General features: G+C 43.5%; 1 protein-coding gene across 4 annotated transcripts in view; it reads right to left on the bottom strand.

The window, feature by feature from the left end:
• The window catches only part of CHCHD3 (coiled-coil-helix-coiled-coil-helix domain containing 3), a 286,033-nt gene that overhangs the window by 222,568 nt on the left and 39,473 nt on the right, over positions 1–23,992 (bottom strand). For all 4 annotated transcript variants that reach the window (XR_014784221.1, XR_014784222.1, XM_084809043.1 and 1 more), the window contains exon 3: positions 11,036–11,117. Coding sequence is in view for 2 of the 4 variants with exons in the window: in XM_084809043.1 (XP_084665169.1) it covers positions 11,036–11,117 (82 nt within the window). In the remaining 2 variants the exon portion in view is untranslated. The remainder of the gene's footprint in view (positions 1–11,035; positions 11,118–23,992) is intronic.

Here is a 23,992-nt window from a genome sequence, read left to right as displayed (position 1 = left end):
GGAGAATTCAGCTTCCCAAGACTAAAAAGTGCTTTGAGCACTCTATGCAGGATGATGAAGATGATGACGACGATAATGCTAAAGATATCTATACAACACAAAAATTGAAACTAACTTGGCACTTTTCATGTTCCCCAAACATAGAACAATGAAGTTGGAGGCAATTATCTGCAACCTCAACACATCCACTGACCAAACCCTCAGCTTCTCCCAAATCCCCAGTTCCATGATAGAGTACCCATACTGTCCAAGGCCTCAATTCACCATAAGCATACCCGGCTTTCTGATAGAAGTGTTAAAAATCTAAGAGAAGTCTAACAGAATAAGACCAAACCTCCACCTAGTTCAGCATCCTGTGTCTCACAGTGGCCAAGAGGATGCCTCCAGGAAGCCCTCACACAGAGCTTGTAGCCTACTTCTACTTTTATTCCCCAACAACTAGTAATCCCTAGCACACTGGTTCTGAACCTAGAGTTTCTATACAACCATTATGACTAAAAGCCGTTCTCTCCTCCATGCATTTGTCGACAGGACTTATGTTCTTCGAATACAAACATGGTGTTGCCAAAAAGGACAAATCTGCTCATAGGCAGGAGTACATTAGCAAAAGGAAAACTGGGCCAAAGACACAGTGGGGAATGATGGCATCAAAGTGATGGGGAAAATATGGAATAAATGTTCTTTTCTTGGCAAGAAGCCCTACCTTCACTACACTCATATTTTTGGTGTGAATTGTTATTTAGCAATCTCTGGCAACAAGCTTCAATTTCTCACAGGGTCCCTAAAGGCAAGGCCACTGCTCCACTGAGATGTGCAGATTTCTCCGTAGGAATCAACACAGCAGGTGTATCTTGCTGACCAGGAGCAGGTTTCTCATCTCCAAAGTTCATGAGCCATGGCATCCACCTGGCACAGCACACACCACTTCATACCATCAAGATAAATGCTCCCAATTACAAGACTGTTTTTCACTGGTATGTCAAAGGCACTTTCAGATGGCCGTCCTATCACAGCCATGAGCAAGGAAAGTACAGTTTAACAGCTGAGCATCCAAATACTGACCCAAGTCATGGAAGTCATTGAACTGTTCTAGCTATGTAATAACCAATTTGAAGCAAAAGAATTTAAGACTAGCAGGCCTGCAAATCACAAGAACTGAAACGGCATAGATTGTAATAAAAAATTAAAATGAATTTACCCCCACCTACACACTATCTACAGCTGGAAAGGTGATGCATTCCTATGGTCTAGGGCAGCCTTTTCTAAACATGCGTTCCCAGATGTTGTTACAGTAAAACTCTCATCACCCCTGACTATTGGCCATGCTGGTGGGAATGATGGGAAGTGTAGTCCAACAACATCTGGGCCTACAGTTGGTCTAGGCTTCCTGTGCCAACAAAGACACAGGTACCTTGCATTATGAAAGACAAACACAAAGGCAAATAGAGATTTCAGATGTAACTTGGTTAGTTTATTCTGAGAGCTTCAGTCCTGGAAGATGTAGATGAGGCAACAATTAGACATCTGTTACAAGATTCCATGATATCACAAAATCACAGAAGTCAGCTTTTAGGTCGCATACTAAGATACACATGAGAGCTTGCAGGAAACAAAAATCAACTAATAGCAAATACTCATGGCAGATTTAACATACCCATGAAAAAGAAACGTACACATCTCATTTTGACCAGCAGCTTTAGATATTAACTCAAGGATGTGTTGAACGAGTCCTAAATTCTTTAACTACATGAACCCTTCATTTTAGAAAACAGTTGTCTTTCACATTGTTTTTCTTCAAATACACCTTTGATTAGTGCATTATCTATGGAAAGCTTTTCTTCAAAATAGCTCCTGCAAGATTGTATAGCATCATCCCCCTTTAGCAAACAGTATCCCCAGCTGGCGTATGCATTGGTAACAAAGACAATCAAGCCTTGTGTACTTGACAGAAACTCCAAATTCAACGTTTTCTATCAGGCTCATGCTAGCTTTTGAGTCACGCGAGGGCCAGCCAAGAGATTATGGGCCTTCAACAGCAAATATATGGCAAAAGGATATAAATCCAGATGCATAACTCTATACCTACAAATAACTGCTACCTAGTATCACAGCTTTCCTAATGTAAGGCAGGCCTCTTCTAGGAGGAAACCTGTGTCCAGACTCTTTCAGAATTGTAACAGAGCCCCATTTCAGATTACTTAGAGGTTCCTGCCACCCACGTTGTGACCCATGCCACTTCAGTGACTGCTTATGTCATACTTCCTCCTGAACCCCTCTCCACAGCTCAGTGGCAGAGCACATGTTTTGCATGCAAAAGGTCCCAGGTTCAATCTCTGGCTCCTCCGAGTAGTCTGGGAAAGGTTCCTTCCCAGAATCCTGGACAGCGGCTGCCAGTCAATGAAGACAAAGCTGTCAGGGTGGAAACTGAGCCCATAGAACCCCAGAGCAGTTCTGATTCTGAGGAGGAACAGCAATCCGTGGGAGAGGAGCGCGCTCATCCCTCACAGGCACAGCAGCTGGCAGAGATTCCTCCTGCCGGCATTCCTGAGATAGATAGTGACCTGGGCAGTGAGAGAGTGCAGGAGGGGGGCTTGCTGGACGCTCGACACAGACGCAGGGGCGTCCTGTGGACCCAAAGAGGCGTAGTGCCCGTTTGGCGCGCAAGCAACGGTCGCGTCCCGTGGACCCAAGGGAAAGAGGGAGGAACTCTCCCTAGCCCATAAGTTCTGGGTCTGCAAGTGATTCTCCTTCAAATGGGGACCAACTGCCTAACCCGGAGCATAGGCTACTCTGCTGTTCATTGCTTAGTCGCTGGTGATTAGCATCTGAAAGAGTCATTAAGTTGTAAAAGGATTAAAGCCTTGAAAAGAATCCTTTTGTCTGTGTCTTGAGTTGGCTATTGGAGTAGACTGAAAGAGGCCGCTAGGGTGCTCCTGACAAAAGCTAAGCTAGATGGACCAATGGACTGATTTGAGATAAGGCAGCTTCCTTTGTTCCTCAATGCCTGAAGTTACTAGGAGAAGCTAAGCCCTCAGGCTCCGTTGGAAAGGAAGCAGGCAGAAATTCTCTGGAGAGAGAATTGCAGGGCAAAAGGTGCCTACGCTCAAATCAAGGTTGTTCAGATGTCCAACTCTGATTCCTCCATGGCTGGGGAGCAATTATTTATTTTTTTAACATTCTATACCACTCCTTCAACACCAAAGATGATCTGAGGGTGATGTATGCAACATTATAAAAAATATAATGCAACAGTAAAATTAAACAGAAGCATAAAAACTGTTACGACCAGCAAAACAAAAACAACCAGACTAAAATCAATTTAGATTGAATTAAAATTTGAAAATTCACCTCAAAATGCCTGGGTAGACAAGAGCATTTTAATTTGATGCCAAAAAGGATACCAAGTCAGTGACAATCGTATATTGCTTGGAAGGCCATTCCAACGTCAGGGCACTGCCACAGAGATGACCTCATAATGAAATAAAAAGGAAGGCACTCTCAACAATATGGAAAATGTCACAACATTTAACTGTGGTCAATTCACCAGTAACCCAACCCTATACATCCAGGTTGGGTATTGAAGGGTTCCCACATCCTGAAGAAAATCTAATGTATCCACCAGTGACTAAAACATTTTATACACATACTGGTAGTAATTTCGTATGATTAGCTGGTTCCTTTTCTTTCATTTTGCTTTCTAAGAAGTACAGAACACAATAATAAGATCAGGCAGAATTAGACACACAGTGGACACATATTCAGCCTGTTCTTTAAAATGAGAAATCTCAGCTCCAAGAATTATGGCTCGAAAGCATCTCGAAAGCATCTTTATTTTAATGATGGTTTTACTAGGAGAAGGGAAATTGCGCTCTCTCTCTCTCTCTATATATATATATATATATGTGTGTGTGTGTGTGTGTGTGTGTGTATATATATATAAAAATACAGCTCGATAATGCATGTCATTGTGTGTATAAAAGCTATAACGCTCATTTAAAAGACATGAAGCCATAAACTCACAGTAGATTCTGAATGTCACCTTAAGTACTTTGGCAAAGAAGAAGAGCTAACAGTGACAAACTAAAACAGGTAAACCAAACTAAATTGCTAACATTAGACATAAAAAAAAAAAACCACAGTGCAACTCCATTGTATAGTCTTAGGAGCATGCTAGCCTTTTACATCTGCTAATGCAAAGTGCCTAAGTGAAGCTCAAGCAAAATCTGGGTTTGATGTATGAGGTTTTTGACATGAACACACTCTAACCATGCACATCTCCAAGGAAAGGAATTAGATGAGCAAGGCTCCCATTTGCTCTGCCAGGTAAAAGGTGTAACTCTCATGTCAAAGGCTAGGGGGTCAGAATGAGTGACATTTTTCTCCCTGTCAAAGAGCTTGACTTATGCACTGAGGGAGCCGATGAGGAGTTAATCACAGCTGTGCAGCACCTACTATTCACATGTGACCCATTAGAAGTCTGTCAGATTGTCTTAGGACAGGAGCCATGGTATATAACTCCACAGAGTATTCTTTCAATCAAGGAAAGAAATAGACATTCTGAACACAAGGCTACAGGGACACATGAGTGGTCTGACCCAGGTGCAGCTCTCTCCATGCAATTCTATCAACGTGTCATGGCACATGGCAGATAAATATTCTCCACTTAGAAAAGTGGGTTTTAAAAATGGACCCACCACAAGAACACCTTGCTATATAAAGAATGCCTGAAGGAGCAGATGATAACCATCAGAACCAACCAGTTAAACCAACTTTTCAGCTTTCAGCACAGACATAGGTTCTCTTTTAGAGTAACCAATAGTTTGTAGCAACAATTGTCTTGCCCAGGCTGTGGGCGCTGAACTCTTAGAGGTGCCAAGACAGTGATACATCAGACTCAAAGGTTTACTTACAAGGAGTACTTTATTGCGTAACTTACAGCACACAGGCGTACCCTGTTATGAGCCTTTTGACTCATCTGCACATGCTCAGAGGCTTACTAGCATGGGTATTGCACCAATAATGAACTTATTTTTTAATTTTTTAATTAATTAATTACATTTATATCCCACCTTTTTTCCACCTTAAGGAACCCAAGGCAGCATACACAGTCCTCCTCCAGTTTATCCTCACAACAACAACCCTGTGGGGTGGGTTGGGCTGAGAGTCTGTGACTGACCCAAAGTCACCCAGTGAGCTTCCATGGCTGTGTGGGGACTAGAACCTGGATCTCCTGACTCCCAGTCCAACACTCTAGCCACTACACCACACTGGCTCTCAACTTAAGCAAGCACTATGGATCTCTAGGCCCCTCTAACACTATAAATGACTTGGCTACACTCCTGGGGCCAATACAACAATCCACACTTAAGAGTTCACACATGCAGCAACAGCAACTTCAACACTGTGATATTATGTCCTTTAACAAAATGAAGGAAAGAAAGACAGGCCAAGGATTCTGCCTGTGGGTAGAACATGTTGCATGCAACGTGATTAAGACAGCATAATGATGGTGCCACTGTTATATGTGGTGGTTTATAAAGTACAAGACAGCAAATCCCTACCCCAAGGGGCTTACAATATATAGACATAGAGAAGGGAAATCATGGAGTAGTAAAAAGGAAAATATGTCATTATTTCAGTTACCGCAGGGTACAGGAACTAGAGATTTACGCCAAAGGCTTCACTGAAAAGGTGTGTTTTGAGGAGTTTTAAAGAAGAGACATGGCATCATGGAAGCATTCTGGGAGGGGCAACAAGGTAGAAAGAATGATGTTGACAGCGGGAGGAGACACCTAGGGATGGCTCAGGGTGATGGAAGTGCACTCTGAAATTTAGTGTCATGCTAAATTTCCTTGACCCACATCACTGAGTCATTTCCTTGACCCACATCACTGAGTGCTGCTAGGAAGGGGCACCATGACACAGAGGAGAAGAGTAGTATCCAGTGCCATCCCTATACAGCACATATTGGGTAATTCTGCTCGGGGGGGCGGGGGGCAGGCCGTGAACAACCACCTTAACATTACATGGATGCAAGCTTGCTATACTGCTGAGATACCGAAGAAACAGACATTAAAATGATTTATTCAAAAGGGCTTTTGTTTTTCAAAGAAATAAGTATGCACGTTTCACAAACAGATGGAATTTCTTAGAAGGCTTGTGTGAGCACGGGGGAAGAGACAGCGCGCGCGCACGCACACACACACACAGAGGGGGAGGGGGAGAGAGAGAGAGAGAGAGAGACCATTACATTATACTTCTAAATTATATGAATACCACCCACAGAAAACATTGCTGGAATACACATATCCTACCATATCCTGCCCACTGGGGTGGGGAGAGGAGTTGAATAATCTATTATGAAAAGGGGAGTTGGTTGCACACAGAGCCTTAAAAAATGCTACAAAAAGAAACCACTGGTTAAATTTTGCAAAGTGCAAAATGCAGGCCATCCCTGCAGACCCGTTTCCCAAGACAGAAATCCAGCTTTCGTGTTCTTGTATGGCACAAAAGAGGTCATGCAGTCAGCACTTCCCCAACCTTCTTTCTGGATACGTAATTATTTCATTTAATAAATCTCAAGAGACATACAATGTATAGACATTCAGGAGGGAAATCATTGGCCCAAATTTCTCTGCTAGCAAGCTGAACACATAAAACTACCTTATGCCAAGTCAGATCACTACTGAGCCCAGTACTGTCTTCTCTGGCTGGCAGCATTTCTCCAAGGGTATCCAGCAGATTCTCGACCAAAGATCCTTTCAGGTGGAAATGTTCAGTATGAACCTAGAACTTTGTAATGCAAAGCCTGTGTTCTACCACTGAGCTACAGCCCTTCCACACAGCGCTGCGGGATCCCTTGGGCCAAGAGAGAAACCAGACTGGCTGGGAGTCTAACATGACCTCTTCCAGGCTACACTAATCCAAATCCTAATATTGTGTTGGCCACCAAGGCTTCCTTACTGCCATCCCACTTGACTTTGTCTCTTCCAGCTTCTTTACTTTACAGGGGGTTGGACTCGATGGCCTTTTAGGCCCCTTCCAACCCTACTATTCTATGATTCTATGATACATGGTCCACATTCAATTGCTGGATGTGCATCCAACACTGTGGGTGTTGTCACCACCCCTCTTTTGTTAGTAAATCCTCAGAGAGGATCTCTGCCCAGGATTGCCTGCCCAGATGGCCATGGCTCTAAAACTGCCAGGCCTTGAAGGTGAGGTGGAAGCATCCATAGAGGACAATTCACCAGGGTCCAAAACCCAGAGGGTCAAGCTCGGATGTCTCACAGTTTGAATCATGCCATCCGACACCTAAGGCTGTTTAATTCTTCGAACCATTTCAAGCAGAGATGACAGAGGGCATAATCTAAAGCCATTTAACAGCACCTTAAGGTGAGGCGTCAAGACAGATTCTCTGCAACTTTGCTTGAAGAACAGGGCTCAGCCATCACCAGGTCCTGCTTGGGGATATAAGGACTCAGATAAGCTCTGGATTCTCTTGGATCGTTTTCTGCCTTTTCTGGGAATTTCACACAGTCCTGGAAAAGCTATGGTCTGATCCTGCTTCTCTGGAACCTGTCCTTTAAACCTGTGATCTGAAACATGTTAGCTGTTCTCGAGTCACTCCAGCTGAAGGAAAGTACCTGCCAGGTCTGATCTTGCAGGTTCCATAGCCCGGCTGGAACAGGAGACCAGCTTCGACTTGCCTGGTACAAGGATTTTGCCTAACACTGGGTCATCCTGTCATAACGGACAAGGAGAGCTATGTGCTGGCCTGGCCTCTGACTGGGAGAAAGAAGCTTGAATAATTCACATAACTCTCTCTCTCTCAGTCCCATATGAACTGAGGAAGCAGAAAATACACACAACCCAGAATAAGAACTGAACAAGAAAACCACCACAAACAGGCACCACTTAATCGTACTGGAGCAGGGGTGGGAGGGTGAATAATCAAAGTAGATAATAAATTGCTCCATTTTAAAATGCTAGCATGAATTACATTAAAACTAACACAAATACTAAACACATTTCCTTGTGAAAACCAAAGATCAATTAAGACAAGCCATAATAATTCAAAGAGCAGCAATTTCACCATAATGCATTGATTTGCTTTACTATTTAATCAAAGAGGCATATTTTAGTTGGGTGTGTGATTGTTTTTCATTTTGGAGAAGCATTAATACTCTTGTACCCAATTATATACAATGTTAATGTAATTTAGACTGCAATCCTATGCACACTTACCTGGGAGCAAGTCCCACTGAAGCCAATGAGGATTACTTCTGAGTAGACATGTTTAGAATTGAGCCGTTGATTACATCAGAATATAGTGCTCTAAGCGAAACAAGCTATGCACAGGCAATTTTAGGAGTACTAATTATAATGTTCTTTAAGAAAACTAAAATAATGAACCTGCTTTCCACTTCTCAGAATGGAAAAGGACAGCATGCTGTCTTTCATTTGTGTTACACACAGAGAAAATGAAGAGTCGGACACGACTGAACGACTGAACAACAACAACAACAGGAGACTCCCCCAGAACTTTTATTTATTCAAATATTTATACCCCACCCTTCAGCCCCAAAGGCATTTTGCAACGATCAGTTAAAAAAAACAAAACCCCCAAACAAAGAAGGGACCACCTCTTTATCCCTGGCGTCTCCAGTCAAAAGGATCAAGGAGCAGGTGATGGGAAAAACTTCTTTGCCCAAGATGGTGGACAGCTCCTGCCAGTCAAAAGACAATTCCGGGCTAGATGGTCTGATAGTATGGCCTGGTGTGAGGCAGCTTCCTTTGTTCCTAATCAGCAACATAATATTACAGGAGGGAGTGGGGAGGAGGACAAACTAAGGGTGGTAGAGCACAGGCTTTGCATGCAACAGGTCCCAGGTTCAATCCCCAGCATCCCCATTTAGGACTGGGAAAGACCAAGAAAGAGAGGAGCCATCAGGTTAGGGGGTTCCATTGCTGCACATCACAACCAGAAAAGCCCTGTCACATATTCCCACCGACCACTTGCAATGGTGGTGGGACTCCAAGCCACTGCTGATGACTTCAGTGGGCAGGCAGGAAATGTGGAGGGAAGGCAATCCTTTAAGTAAGCTGTTACCAAATACTGGGTTTTCAATAGGCAACCTTAGAGAGGGGTCATGGATCAGAGGTGAACTACATGATCAACATCAGTCCCCATCTCCTAATCCCACCCTGGAATCTCAAATTAAAAGATCTCAGGTAGCATGGATGATAAATTTCTCTGCTCATAACCTCCGACAGCTACTACCAGTACTGACTTGGTGAAACATTGCTCCTACTCAGTAGAAGGCAGCATTCTATGTTCTCTGCACACATTCAGAGGTCTGATATTCATGCTTAGTCACTCTGAACATTTTTCTAGCAATGCAGCTGACTTTTTAAAACAAAAAAACCCTGAATGGACCAGTGAATGAACAGGGAGCAGTAATATCGGGGGGGGGGGGGATCCACTACTATTATTTTTCTGCAGAAAAAATGTATCAGTTTTTAGAAATGCAATGTTATGAACTAAGTTAAATTAGTACTCTGATGAATGAACACAAAGACAAGCCAAATTGGGCAACTGGAATGGATTACAATACGAACTACATTTAAAATCCAAACTGTAATTAACTTTTTCCAGGTGACTATCTCAAGGGGGCACATATGTTTGTGTGCACAGCTCTTGAGGCATGCTACAAGGAAAGAGTTAACCATTTTCAGTGCCTTCACTGTCATATCTTAAAATATTTACAAGTATTCCAATAAAAATAATTTCCAAATAAAACTTTGAATTTCTTTGTAAGTAGCATTTAAACCAAGCTAAGTGCACTTTGAGTTTTATTCCCCTTTAACAAGTACTTCACTTCAACTACTTTTGGCTATTGGAAAAACCTTTCAGATATTTATACAGTGCATAAATCACCATTAGGGAAGCAAATGTTTTCTAGAAAATCCGCATTACTATATGGGAGCACCTGATACTGGAAGCATTGTCGAAGCTAAGCAAAGTGGATCAGAGCAGTGCCTGGAAGAGAGAACAGTGGGATGCCCACCCAAGAGGCACTGGTCTTTCTAAAAGTAAAAACTGGGCATAAGTATAATCAAGTCAGCCCGTCCATCAATTAAGTTGGTACTTCTGAAGTTTTAAAAATTAGCTGCTTGATGGATTTTGTTTTATTAGTGTATAATCAAAAACATTCTTAAGTAGTGAACTGGGCTCTTCAAGATCTACTAGAAAGGGTTTTTTAAAAAAACTCCAGCCCAACTTCAGCCTCTCAAAAGCAAATAGGGGAAGGGCCACAGCTCAGTGGTAGGGCACCTGCTTTGTATGCAAAAGGTCCCAAGTTCAATCCCAAGTATTTCCAAGCAGGACTGGAAAAACTCCTGCCTGAAACCTTGGAGAGCCACTGCCACTCCATGTTGACAATACTGGGCTGAACAGACCAACAGTCTAAGTATAAGGCAGCTTCCTATGTTCCTAAGTGTAAGACTAAACAGAACTGTTTTTACCAATATATACTACAGCATGCCCTTTAGAAAAACCCACAACAGTGCCTGCCTACACAAACGCATGCACACAATTGTATCCCTTTACATCTTCAATGCTCAATATAAGTCCTTCTCTTTAAAACAGTTCCACCATTTCCACTGCTGTTAGAATTTCACTCTTGATCAATCTGATGAGATCAGAGATATGAACTTTGGTGCTTTTTCCTGAGCTACTCCACTGCTAAGGCTCCAAACAAGGAAAACACAAACTCAAAAAAGACTGAACTCAAAAAGCAAAAACAAAATGAGCATACTTGCATAGCAATGCACCTCAAGTTCGGGAGGTCAAATAGATGTTTTGTTTAACACCAATCCACACAAAGTAAAAGTGAGTCCTATCAAATCTTTCTTTCAAAGTACTACTTGAGCCCATACTTTGAGACCTCTCATCTCTCCCTTTACTTTAACACTGCAAGAAGCATGCATTTAAACACAAAACAGTGAATATCTATATATTCCCAAAACAAACCTTTTATGAGCTTCAGCATCTCTCCGGGCTTGTTCTAATGCCAATTCTTCAGCTATTCTTTTCTTTAGATCTTCTTCATTCACTGGAATTAAGATGTGGGAAAGAGTAAGTGCCATTGATACAATACAGATGTTGCCAGAGCACAATATGTTCTGAATGACCAGCTATAAGAACAGCCAGACATTTTTACCATCCTAGTTTCAATTTTAACTCCTACCAAAAGAACATAATGCAATCGATGCCTAAATTATTATTACTCAGCAAACTACTGATTTAAACAAAGACTTTGACAAAGCCACAGTTAAAAAAAAAAAAACACTGCCGCCATTACTTTGCCAAATCACCTAGGTCAGGATAACCGATGAGCTGTGATGTGAACATAACTTTGCAGACAAGTAACCAGGGCAACCAGCAATGGAAGTTGGAGGCAATGGCACAAACAGATGTTAACAGATGGGTCTGGGCAATATCCTATGCTGCCCATGCACCAGTGGGACCCACCACTGGTGCAATGGGAAGCTGGTGGTTTTTAAAGCAACCAGGCACAGGCAGAAAAGCTCTTTTTTGGAATGGGGCAGGTCAGCGGAGCTCGCAGAAAGTCCGCTGATGTGTCCCAATCTGGAAACAGCTGTCTCCAGGCTTGCTTTAGTCAGTATTAACTCCCCAGTGCTCTAGTGATGGGTCCTGCTAGCGCAACAGAATGAGCAGAAGCGCAGTGGTAGTACTAGTTATTGCCCAAATATCTAGATCTAAACATGTGTTTGAGGGCCAAAGTACACATGTCATGGAGTTCTGCCTCTTTTCTCCCCAAACAGCTGCACCTTTTTTTCTTTTAAATGAAGAATCACCCAGGAAGGCTGTGAACAGGAGCAGAAGAATGGCTGTGGGGAGAGGGGTTGCTGAATCCTTATTTCTAATTCTGTTGTTTAGTAGCCAATCCCCAGCTACCTACCCCCAGCCAATTTTCTCCCCACAGAAGAAAAGATATGGTCTACGGAGTCCAAGGCTGTTTTTCTTTTCTTTTTAACTGTTCAGAAAAGCAGACAAAAATTGTCTAGTTTGGCCCCAATGCCCAAGTCCAAATTTGAGAATGACTGGGATTGCGAGAAAGTAATAGTAGCTCTAACAAAACCTGCTTGTTGATTGCAACATTAAAAAACTCAAATACGAGAATATGGCCTGGGATTAAAGTCATGGCCCTGGTGAACAAGCGTAATTGGCACAATCCAGAAACAGGTTATGCATATTGCATATTGCAGTCCCACCTGAGTCTGGATATACTAGCTATTCCAAATTAAATATCCCAGAGAGCAAAGGTGCCTTCTTTCTTGTGCAACCTTCAGTTTCCATATTTCAGCACCAGATTACCCAGTTCAGTGTCCAATCTACTGGGGTCATTTATGATGTTTCAAGAATCTGAGGGAAAAGAAGGATAAAGATACATTTCTCCCATACTTCCCACTAATGAGAAAAAAACCTGTTGCACTACTTCTGAAAAGTGTATTCCTCTATTTTTCATTCATTTGAGAGAGGTTTTGACAAAATTCCACTGTGCTCAAGGACTGCTGCCTCAGGAGCATATCCTACATATTATTATTATTTAAATTTATGCGTCATCTCTCACCACAAAAAGCAGTCTCAAAGCGACTTGCACACACAGATCCAGAAATCCATAATTAATATAACAGGAAAAACACAAAATCAATATAAGCCATAATCATCACAACAATACAAGTAAAAATAAACATCATAAAAACAATCTAAAACACAATATAAAAGGGGTTCACCTACAATACACGCACATAGCCTAGAAGGAACAGCACAAAATCAGCTGACAATAATTGGGCCAAAACTAATGTCCAAATGCCTGGGGAAATTACGTCTTCGCCTGGAGCCAAAAATATGACAGTGCTGGCACCAGGCAAGCTTCCTTGTGGAGAGCATTCCATAAACACTGAGCTTTCACAGAAAAGCCCCGCTCCCAAACTGCTCTCAGAAGGGGCACACAGAGATGGGCCTCTGAAGCCCACCTCAGCATTCATATTGGGAGAGGCGGTCCTTGAGTTATTAAGGTAATGAACTGTGTAGAGCTTTATAGGTTAAAACCAGCACTCTGAATTTGGTCCAAAAACAAGTTGGTAACTAGTGCAGGTGAGCCAGGATCGAACATAGGTATAACATAGGTATATAAATAAGGTATATTTATATATATTCTGCTTATAATTAAGGATGCAATCCATCAGGAACAATTTCTGTGCAAATTCATGAGAGTTCCACAACACTGCTGTTTTACCTGGATTTGCTCAGAGAACATTCCCAGTGGATTGTGTCCTTCATCTCATTGCCTTTCCTCCCGCTCCGCACCTCAGACCCCCCACAAGCAGCTCTCATTCACAGCTGCACTACAAAGGCAGCAAAACATTTTACACTGCAATTGATCATTAGATTAATCACAACTCTGGAGAGATATTTTAAATATTTCAAGTCTCAGGTTTGCACCTGACAACAGGCATACAACGCATAACAATTAAGGTGTCCACCAACCTATGTATCAGGATTTTTTATTGCTCCTGCATGTGAGAGCAGGTTAAGGGGAAAGAAAAAAAAAAAAAAGGCTAATGGACTGCAGCTTCTAAAGAACAATAAATAAGATTTGGGTATCAGCCAATAAAGACATGGCACATTTGACCTTAACAATCAATTAGGTTATGCATTGATCAGCCAGATCCTAATAGGGAATAGAAGTGGAGCTGTAGATCATTAAATAGAAATTCTATTAGCCCTTGTAAGCAGCATGGCTCCCAAATGAGAAATTCAAGTAAGCGGAGTAAAGACTAATCCTGGAAGAAGGACAAGGTATGAGAAATAACTCCTGTAATTTTATTTATCTGTCCAAGTACTTTCAAGAAAACAAATAATTTGACTCAAATTGATGTGTTAAAACTTCTAGGCAGATCTTTCTTATTTAGCTGATGTGAATAAATTGTGTGCAAATAAACCACTGGAGAGTACAGCAGAGCATAATTACTCCAAGTCTGGTCACATTAAGGTCACCTGGAGAATACATATTATTGGCAGAGAACCTGATTTTTCTCTAGGCAGATTCTGAGGTTATACCAGGCACTCACAAGAGGTGTTTGAGATATAATTATGGAAAAGTTGTGTCAAGGAGCCACAGTGTTTTATTCCGCACTCAAGAGTGCTGCTGGCACTAAATGAATGCCCAATAGAGGACACACAGTCATCTTAGTAAAGGGTGTTTATTTAGGTGGTCTTTTGATCTATGAACTCCATAATGGATAGCCAAGAGCAATACCACATCTCACAATACCACCAAAATCAGCATCCCCATGTCAAGTTCCCTCCCCACCATTTTCCTTATTTATCATCACACTGGGTATTTCCCAGCCTCCATCAACGATGTGAAGAGGGGTGGGGAAAACACACAATGATGCCACCACAACATTGCAAGGAGAAGTGGCAGAACTCAACATGGGGCTGCCATTTTGAGATCCACATAATGTATAAATGCTGCAAGATTTTTTTTAAAACACAGACTAAGATAGCAGTCATGCACGCGATATCCTGGCACATATAAAAACATAAGAACGTAAGAAGAACCATGCTGGATCAGACCAAGGTCCATCTCTTCCAGCATTCTGTTCACACAGTGGCCAAACAGCTGCCCACAGGAATCGCACAAGCAGGACATGAGTGCAACAGCGCTCTCTCGTCCATGTTCCCCAGTAACTTGGGTATATAGGCATGCTCCCTGTGATACTGATAGCATATAGCCATCTTGAGCCCATATACGGCAGTGAAGGAATCTCCCATGAGCCATCTGGGGATCCACAGGGGGGCTTGACTAAAGGAAAGTTCAAACAGTACCCTTATGTATTCACAATTGCATGGGGGGGGGGGTCCCTCATGCCAGCCACACCCCAAAATGCCCACATGCCCAGCACCAGCCACATGTATGACCAAAATGTGAAGGGGGTCTACCCACAATCAGGTCAAGAAAAATTCCCACTTGCATGGAGGAGGTGCACACACAAAACCCCTTTACACTTCCATCGAATGCAGAGGTAACACACACATTGGCATGTCGGAAGTGTTGCCAGTACATGTAATCCCACTCCCCCCACCCTGCACTTGCATGTCCACTAAACATGCAACAGGGTTCGTTTGAACACCCTCGATGACAACCAAAACTATACAACAGCGAAGCATCACCACAGGCTCCCTCCGCTACCTCCAAAAAGCCTCACCACCAAGAGGCCAGATCAGAGATGGCTCATATGAAGGAGTGCTTATTTAGCAGCTTAGGGTCTGCCGTTTTAAGCTAACTGATCTTGCTTGCAAACATGGAGTTTTGCCAGAATGAAGGCATGTTTTCAACCATCCTCAGCTAAACTGGGAAAGAGTGGGATGTGATGACATTTAAGCTTCATTTAAGAGGCGGAAAGTTGCTGGAACTACAAGCATCTCCAGAACTCAAATTTGCTAACATGTTTCTTAGAGGGGCTTGTCAATTGGATAATCTGCTGCCCAGAGCCAGAACTCTGCACTTTTCAACTACCAGCCCAGCATTCAAACCAGGAGAGATGACTGAACAAATATACTTAAGAAAATTTCTCTGTAATAATATGTTATAACACTGTAAGACCTTTAGAAAGAAAGTGAATTTACTGCTAACAGGGGCTGGTTAATTTGCTCATTTAAATCAAGTACAAAATGGACTTGATTCTGATCCATCACAGACTAGAGAGCTTTATTGCAATCCCAGGTAATTTGGGTGAGAATACTCATTAAAATACTAAAGCTACAACACACCTGAACAGTTTGTCACACGTTGTGCATAATAATTCTTCAAGCATGTGAACAAGAGAGGGAATGAAAGAGAACCTACTGACATGGTTTTGTTTGGTGTTTTTAATAGCCATTGAGAAAAAAAAATCCCTCAGAAGCAGCTATTAAAGAAACTCGGTAGTCCTGACACGAGAAGTAGGGCACCATCACAAATTAGGCATTTGCTATGACAAACTGAAAGATAAATAATGTATCTACAAAAAGAGGAATAGAGAAAGGTGGGGAAGGCGCAGAGGCCTTTCTTAAATAATTACAACCAGAAACATCTTAGGAAGCACTTCAAAGGGACTTAGAGGGCATGCACTATAACCATGCAGAAGGAAATCAAGTTGTACTGCAGAACTAAAAACTTCTTTTTTAGGAGGACAGGGTGATGTGATAAGGAGAAAGCTCGACAAAACTACAGCTGGGGCTGACTCATAAAGGCTACAGGTCCTTCCTGTGTAGGCTTGGAATGCAAGTCAAAGTTGCTTGGAAGGGTAAAGCCAGCTATGTGCTCCCTAGACCCATGTCTGTCCTGGCTCTACAAGAGATGCCAGAGGAGGGGTGACCAATTGGGTGGCGGATATTGGTGATGCCTCCTTGAAAGAGAATCATGCTCCGGCTTTTCTAAAGGAGGTGTGGTGAGACCTTAATTGAAGAAGCTTGGCCAATATTGGCTTAGCTCTGTGTAATGTGTGAAAAGGTTGTTCAGTCATAAGACGAAAATAAATGTATGGCCATCTTATACCGCATCTGTCTGATCCTAGAGTAAAGAGGATCAGTACAAACTATCTGAATATCTGTAGAAGTTCCAGAAAACCAAATATAACTTACTATGATTAATTTCGGGTTTATAATATTTTTAGCAGTTAGGTGAACAGCTAAGTAAACTAAAGTTGAACATACTGGGGCAAAGTCCCTTTCTCGTTTGCATTACCTAAATTCAAAACAATGATTGTGCTGTAGTGTCGTGGCATGACATCCTGTTGTAACAGTATGTATGGGTTGGTTCTGTTCTATCACGCCCCATTTGGCCTTTCACAGTACAAAATTATATAAAAACACATTTAAACAGCTAAAAACAACTATGTTAAAACTACAACAAGTACTAAGATCTGCTAACAGCAATAAAAGCCTTCCAGAACTATACAAAATTGTCATTTTCAAAATGGGTTGGTGGTGATTTTTTTCTAAAAAAGAACTATAGTTTCCAAATAATTTTAAAAAACAACAATGATTAAAATAATCCCCAGACACTGTAAGATTAATACACCTGCCTTTGTTGCTCCAACAACTGGAAATACACCTCTGTTTTAGGAGCCAAACGGCGTTTCCTTGCTCTAAGAAGACGGAATCCCTTAGAGGCATTAGAGGCTAATGGTTTGTATATCAAGCTAAAATTTTCTGGAAAAAAATGCGACAGTCCATGGGGAAGGCATGCCTGAGTCACTTGTGAGAGTGACCTTGTTACATGCTTCCTGAATTTCTGTATTTCTGAGCAACAGGTCAGCTCACTGGAGGATGGGTATCAAAACTGCTGTGCTCCTACCAAAGGATTATTTTCAAAGCAAAAAAACTACCCTTGGAATCATGCAGGAAGCATTTCTACTCAAATAGATCAAGGGGGACGAAAATAAGGCTGTGCATGCAGGGGGAACTCCAGGCAATCTCGCTGGAAGCTCTCTAGGAACAGAATTCTATTGTCTGGGCGGGACGCTATACCCTCATATGTGCTGGCCAATCTGCCTGCAACGCCACTGTGATATCACTAAAAAAGTCACTTTAAGGGACCAATGGGACAAGATGCCATTCATTAACAATTTACAATTGTGTGAATTGCTTTTTAAAAATAAATTGCAGGTTCAGGGGCCATAATCTGATTCAGGACCCTGGTGTGGGGGCCATGAGGCTTTAACTCTTTGCCCCTCACTGTGGTCTCAGTCCAGATCAAGGGGGGGAGGGGTATGGAGGCACATCTGCTATTTCCTGGGCAGGGGGAATGCTCACTCACTCCAATGGGAGATTCCTCCCCCTTCCCCAATGCAAATAGCAGATGCAGGCCCCCCAGTCTGGATCAAGACTGTCCTCCAAGATCAAGGCCTTGACTTGATTGCGGCCCGTGCACCCACTAACTGCAAAGAGCATCACATCTAGTTAGAGCCTAAGATTATTTGCCAACCAGTTTTTCTCCACTCTAGGCACATGCATATGGATTTATCTGGAATATTTAGATACCACATTTCAACAAAAAGTTCTCAAAGAGAAAGTAAAAAGGTGCGTTAAAAATGTTTCGATAAATTTGTTTACCATCTCAGCAGAGGTGGGGATTCACATGTAGATCTTCCACCCACAAGCAAAGGAACAGACTCCTGCACCTTGGCTTGTCTATGCAAGTTCTGGCTGTCTCAGAGAGCAACTCCTCCCTGGAAGCACCCCACTCAATCCTACTTTGGGGATGGATAAGACAGTGACTGGGCACGGATGCAGGACTGCTCCAGCCATGCAGTTCTTTCCTTAGATGAGGGGTGTTGGACTACAGCTCCCATCAGCCTCAACCAGCATGGCCAATGGTCAGAGATAATGGGAGTTCTTGACATCTTTCCCACATGTTCCTTGAACAACCAACTTGGCTGCTGCTGAAATCCTTACAGGTGTGGTCTTGAGGCCCTCCTCCCTTGCCGACATTAGTGGCAGTTCTGGCTGTGTTGGTCTGGGCAAGAAGCAACCTCTTCCTGGAAGCACCTGCCCACCCCACTCCATCCCAGGGTCAGATCCAGGAGCAAAGCAAGTAAGCATGGGTAGACCAAGGGGGCGGTGCTGTTCCTGCCACACAGCTCCTCCCTTAGCTGTGCAGGCACTCAATATAATTAAAAAAGAGTGCACGTGCCACCTAGACTGGGCTACCACAGTACTACCACAGACGGGTGCACATCTGATTGAATACCTCCTCAGTACCTCCCCACCCCCAATTCCCTGCAGATAAAAAGCTAGCTTGTCCATGGACAAAGCTGGGCTAGAACGTCTCTCCCTGGGATGCTAGTTTCCTAGGTAGACATGCATATATTTGTATAGTATATAGCTATGCCCACCGGGGTATTTGGACCAGCATCCGGGAAGGTTTGAAGGCCGGGAGGGGGTGTTGCTGTAGTCTATAGGAATTCCATCTCCCTTTGCAGGCTCCCTGTCCATGTGACTACTGGTCTGGAGTGTATTGCACCTTGTATTGGGTCAGTGGGACAGATTAGGGATTCTGTTGGTGTATCGCCCACCCCACTGTTCAACAGACTCCCTAGGTGAGCTGACGGAGGTTGTCTCAGGTGTGCTGCCGAGATCCCCCAGACTGTTGGTTCTGGGGGATGTCAACATTCACACTGAGGGCACCTTGACTGGGGCAGCTCAGGATTTCATGGCCTCCATGACAACCATGGGACTGTCCCAACATGTCATTGGCCCAACACACGTAGCAGGGCATACTCTAGACCTGGTTTTCTCAACTGGACATGGAGATGGTGATCTGGAGGTGGGGGACTTTGTATCAGTCCCTTTGTCATGGTCAGATCACTGCCTGCTGAGGTTTAGACTTACATCAGCTTTTCCCCTCTGCAGCGGTGGGGGACCTTCTAAGATGGTTCGCCCCCAGAGGCTAATGGATCTGGATGGTTTCCAGAGGGCTCTGGGGGAGGTTCAGGCTGATAAGGCTGGCGCTCCTGTCGAAGCCCTGGTCGATCTGTGGAATGCAGAAATGACCCGGACAGTTGAAACGATTGCTCCTGAGAGCCCTCTCCAGAGTAGAGCTCATATGGCTCCGTGGTATACCCCGGAGCCGAGAGTGCTGAAACAAAATAGGAGACAGCTTGAGTGCAGGTGGAGAAAAACTCCTAGTGGATGCAATCGAACCCTGGTGCGTGCCTATGGCCAGGTATATGCAAAGGCAGAGAGAGTGGCAAGGAAAAAAAATTCACTGCCTCTATTTATTTGTCCATATGCCACCCAGTGGAGCTTTTTAGTGCTGTCCAGGACTTTTACATTTTTGCCCTAAGGACACCATGGAACCATCTGAGGCCCGCTGTAATGCACTGGCTAGGCACTTCCAGAATAACATCTCTTGCATCCGCCAGGACTTAGACTCCTGAAGGCAAATCTGGTGAGGTATCCAGAGCAGAGTCTTGTCCAGTTTTCTTGAATGAGCTTCAGTTGGTACAGCTCGACGACGTGGACAAGGTGCTAGGACAGGTTCATGCAACCACTTCCATATTGGATCCTTGCCCTTCTTGGCTAATAAAAACTAGCAGGGAAGGAACAGCTGGCTGGGCTAGGGAGGTGATTACTGCCTCCTTGTGAGAGGGAGTGGTCCCGAGTTGCCTGACAGAGGCAATGGTGAGACCACTGCTGAAGAAATCCTCCCTCGACCCGGAAAACCTTAATAATTATACGCCTGTTGCAAATGTTCCATTCCTGGGCAAGGTCCTTGAGCGAGTGGTTGCCAACCAGCTCCAGACACTCTTGGATGAGACCAATTATCTCGATCCATTTCAGTCGGGGTTCAGGCCAGGTTTTGGCACGGAAACAGCCTTGGTCACCCTGTATGATGACCTATGTCAGGAGAAAGACAGGGGGAGTGTGACCCTGCTGATTTTCCTTGATCTCTTGGCAGCTTTCAGTACCATCGACCATGGTATCCTTCTGGGACGGCTCTCTGAGCTGGGAGCGGGAGGCACTGCATTGCAGTGGTTTTGCTCCTACCTGGAGGGTCGGCTCCAGAAGGTGGTGCTTAGGGAACACTGCTCGGCCACACGGATTCTCCAATATGGGGTTCCACAGGGGTCAATTTTGTCCCCCATGCTGTTCAACATCTACATGAAACCGTTGAGTGCGGTCATCTGGAGTTTTGGAGTGCGTTGTCATCAGTGTGCTGATGACACACAGCTCTATTTCTCCATCTCCTTCAGGTGAAGCTGTTGATGTGCTGAATCAGTGCCTGGCTGAGACAATAGACCGGATGAGGGCTAATAAACTGAAACTCAATCCAGACAAGACTGAGATGCTTTTGGTGGGTGGTTCTGCTGACCAGATGGAGGGTGTTCAACCTGTTCTGGATGGGGCTGCACTCCCCCTGAAGGAGCAGGTCTGTAGCTTGGGGGTCCTCCTGGAACAATCTTTGTCACTTGAGGCTCAGGTGGCCTCAGTGGCATGGAGTGCCTTCTATCAACTTTGGTTGGTGGCCCAGCTACACCCCTATCTGGACAGGGATAACCTGGCCTCAGTTGTCTATGCTCCTGTAACCTCCAAGTTAAGATTACTGCAATGCACTCTACGTGGGGCTGCCTTTGAAGATGGTTCGGAAGCTGCAGCTCATGCAAAATGCAGCGGCCAGATTGTTAACAGGGACCAGAAAGTTCGAACATATAAGACCAACTCTGGCCTGCTTGCACTGGCTGCCTATATGCTTCTGAGCTCAATTCAAGGTGCTGGTTTTAACCTATAAAGCCCTACATGGCTTAGGACCGCAATACATGATGACAAGCCTCTCCCAGAATGAACCTACCCGTACACTACGTTCATCATTTAAGGTCCTCCTCCGAGTGCCTCCTACAAGGAAAGCTTGAAAGGCAGCAATGAGTGAGAGGGCCTTCTCAGTGGTGGCCCCCCATCTGTGGAACAAACTCCCTGATGAGGTCCACCTGGCACCAACATTATTATCTTTTCGGTGCCAGGTTAAGACCTACCTCTTTTCCCAGGCATTTGGCAGCACATGATGAGTTAAATCAGTCCTGGATGTGTCTTTAGTTATGTCTGATAGTTCAACGTTATTTTTAATTATAAGTTGCTTGTGTATATTGTTTGTGTGCTTTTATGTGCTTTTTTGTAAATGGCTTTTAAACTTTTTATATTGTATTTAATGTTTTAACTTTTGTAAACCACCCAGACAGCTTCAGCTATGGGGCAGTTTAGAAATGATGATAATAACAACAACAATGGAATATTCAATCTTACAAGTCTCCACCTGAATTAGTACAGGGCTGAATTAGTACAGTCCAGACACAGGTTTACCACATCATCTTTTGACATCTATTGTAAAAAGACTGAAATCAGGGGATGGGGGGAGAAGAGACTCCTTAGGGAAACCAAGCAGCCTTGTAAGCTCAGTCAATATCAATTTCTTTGAAGCACACTCCTTATTGACTTTATCTAAATAAAAGGCTGCACCCTTCCATCAGGCTGCAGTGAAGAAGGAGGGAAGCAGGGCCACCACCAGCTCTAGGAGCATTTTCGGCTGCAAAGCGAAGTTAAAATGGTTCAAATAAATAAGTAAAATACCCAGTCGCAGGAAACTGCAAGAGATACCATTATGCCCATCTTACTAAATATATCGCAGTAAAACATTATACTCTACTGTAGCCCAGCTTGGAAGATTTTTCACCTGAGTAAACAAGGAAGGCATAGCTCCTTCAATGTGGAACTCTTACACTACACTGCACGTGGGAAGCTTCTCTGCTTAGAAACATGGCTCATCAACCATAGCCATTAATGGGGAAGTAAGAAATCTATAATTCTGACACACTGTCCTACATCAAGTGGTCCCTTCATCACAGACACCTATTACGGAACTGAACTTTAGAAACATGTAGTCTAGAAGCTTGCCTTTAAAAATTAATATAAATCAAATGTAGCTTATGGGCACAGACAGCACACACTTTGGGATTACTGAATTTTCCAGTGCGATACTGGACTGAGGTCACCATGAAAAGAAATTGCATGTATACAGGTTGGAGAATCATTCACACAGCAGGGGCTCCACTTGCTGTTTCAACAGCTGCAGTTTCCACCGCTAAAGAGGAAAAATGAACACGAACATGCAGAATGGCAAGCAAGGTTCTTGCTCAGAGATGGGGAACTTGTGGCCATCCATATGTTGTTGGACTGCTTCTCCCATCATCCCTCACCAATGGCTATGCAAGCTAGGGTTGATAGGAGTTGCAGTCCACCAACATCTGGAGGGCCACACGTTCCCCATGGCTGTTCTTGCTGCGTGCCATATAGGTTACATACATAAATGGCATGAAAAACCACATCACCTTTTCCATGAAGCCTCTCATACAACTTCTGTCTTCATCCCCTTCTGAAACTCAGACCCAGTAAACTGAACTCCTATTTCTTCCCCTGTTTACTTCCATCTTGCTCCCATTTCTGTTGCCTCCCTTGTGTTGAATTTTAGACTGCAAGCTCCTCAAGGCAGGAACATTGGTTGCTACTCTGTAAAGCACTGTGCACATGAAGTATGAGAGGTGCCAGTTCACTGCAATTAGTGGCCAGTTTATGAAAACATAGGTTAATGTATCCATGACATGCTTAATGTTATTCTAGCTGCATGTGATAGTGCTGTTGACATTGCACAATGCCTTTATAGGACAGTTCTGAATGCCTTAAACTGAGCATGCCCAACCCGTTCCCTTTATTCATCTTGCCTGTCCCCCAACCTCCAGGAGATATGAAATTTCTTTTCAATAGCTACTTGACCATGTCAATGTACTGTCAGAATGCCCTTCTTTTTTCGGAAAACTCCTGCAAATAAGGAGGCAAATGTTCCCTTACCACGAATTGCCATGACTTGCTTTCCCTTAAATCCATTACAGTACAAGTGATTCCCTCCTGTGTAAACACAAAGCTGGAAGTGTATTAGCATAGCTGTTTGTAAGGCTTTTAGCACAACAATAGACTGGGGTATCAGAATTCTAAAACTTCCATATTAAATAACGATGCAGCAGACGATGAAGGATTTACAATGCTGCGTTCTGTAAGATAACACATACACAGAGCTGTGCAATTTTTTTTTCAATTCTGGCCAGAGTAATTCACAAAATTCCTTATGAAGGTATTCAGTCAGACAACCGGGGGGGGTGTGGGGGTGTGGAAGCCATTGTATTTCCTATCAGCCTTGCTGAAATCATTCCTAAATTCTTAACAATGAATCAAAGGGGGAAATGGGGATAGCGGTTCTTAGTATTTATTTTCAACAATTCACCAAGTGCAATTCTACTGTAAAAGAATATCTTGAAGTGCTGATGCCTAAAGAAGAGCACTGCACTGCTGTTAAACAGGCAACAA

Source organism: Heloderma suspectum, chromosome 7 (genome assembly GCF_057233095.1).
Source record: "Heloderma suspectum isolate Gila_16-S chromosome 7, 16-S_ref, whole genome shotgun sequence".
NCBI lineage: Eukaryota > Metazoa > Chordata > Lepidosauria > Squamata > Helodermatidae > Heloderma > Heloderma suspectum.
The sequence above is the reverse complement of the archived record's forward strand: the minus strand, read 5'-3'. Positions and strand labels throughout refer to the sequence as shown.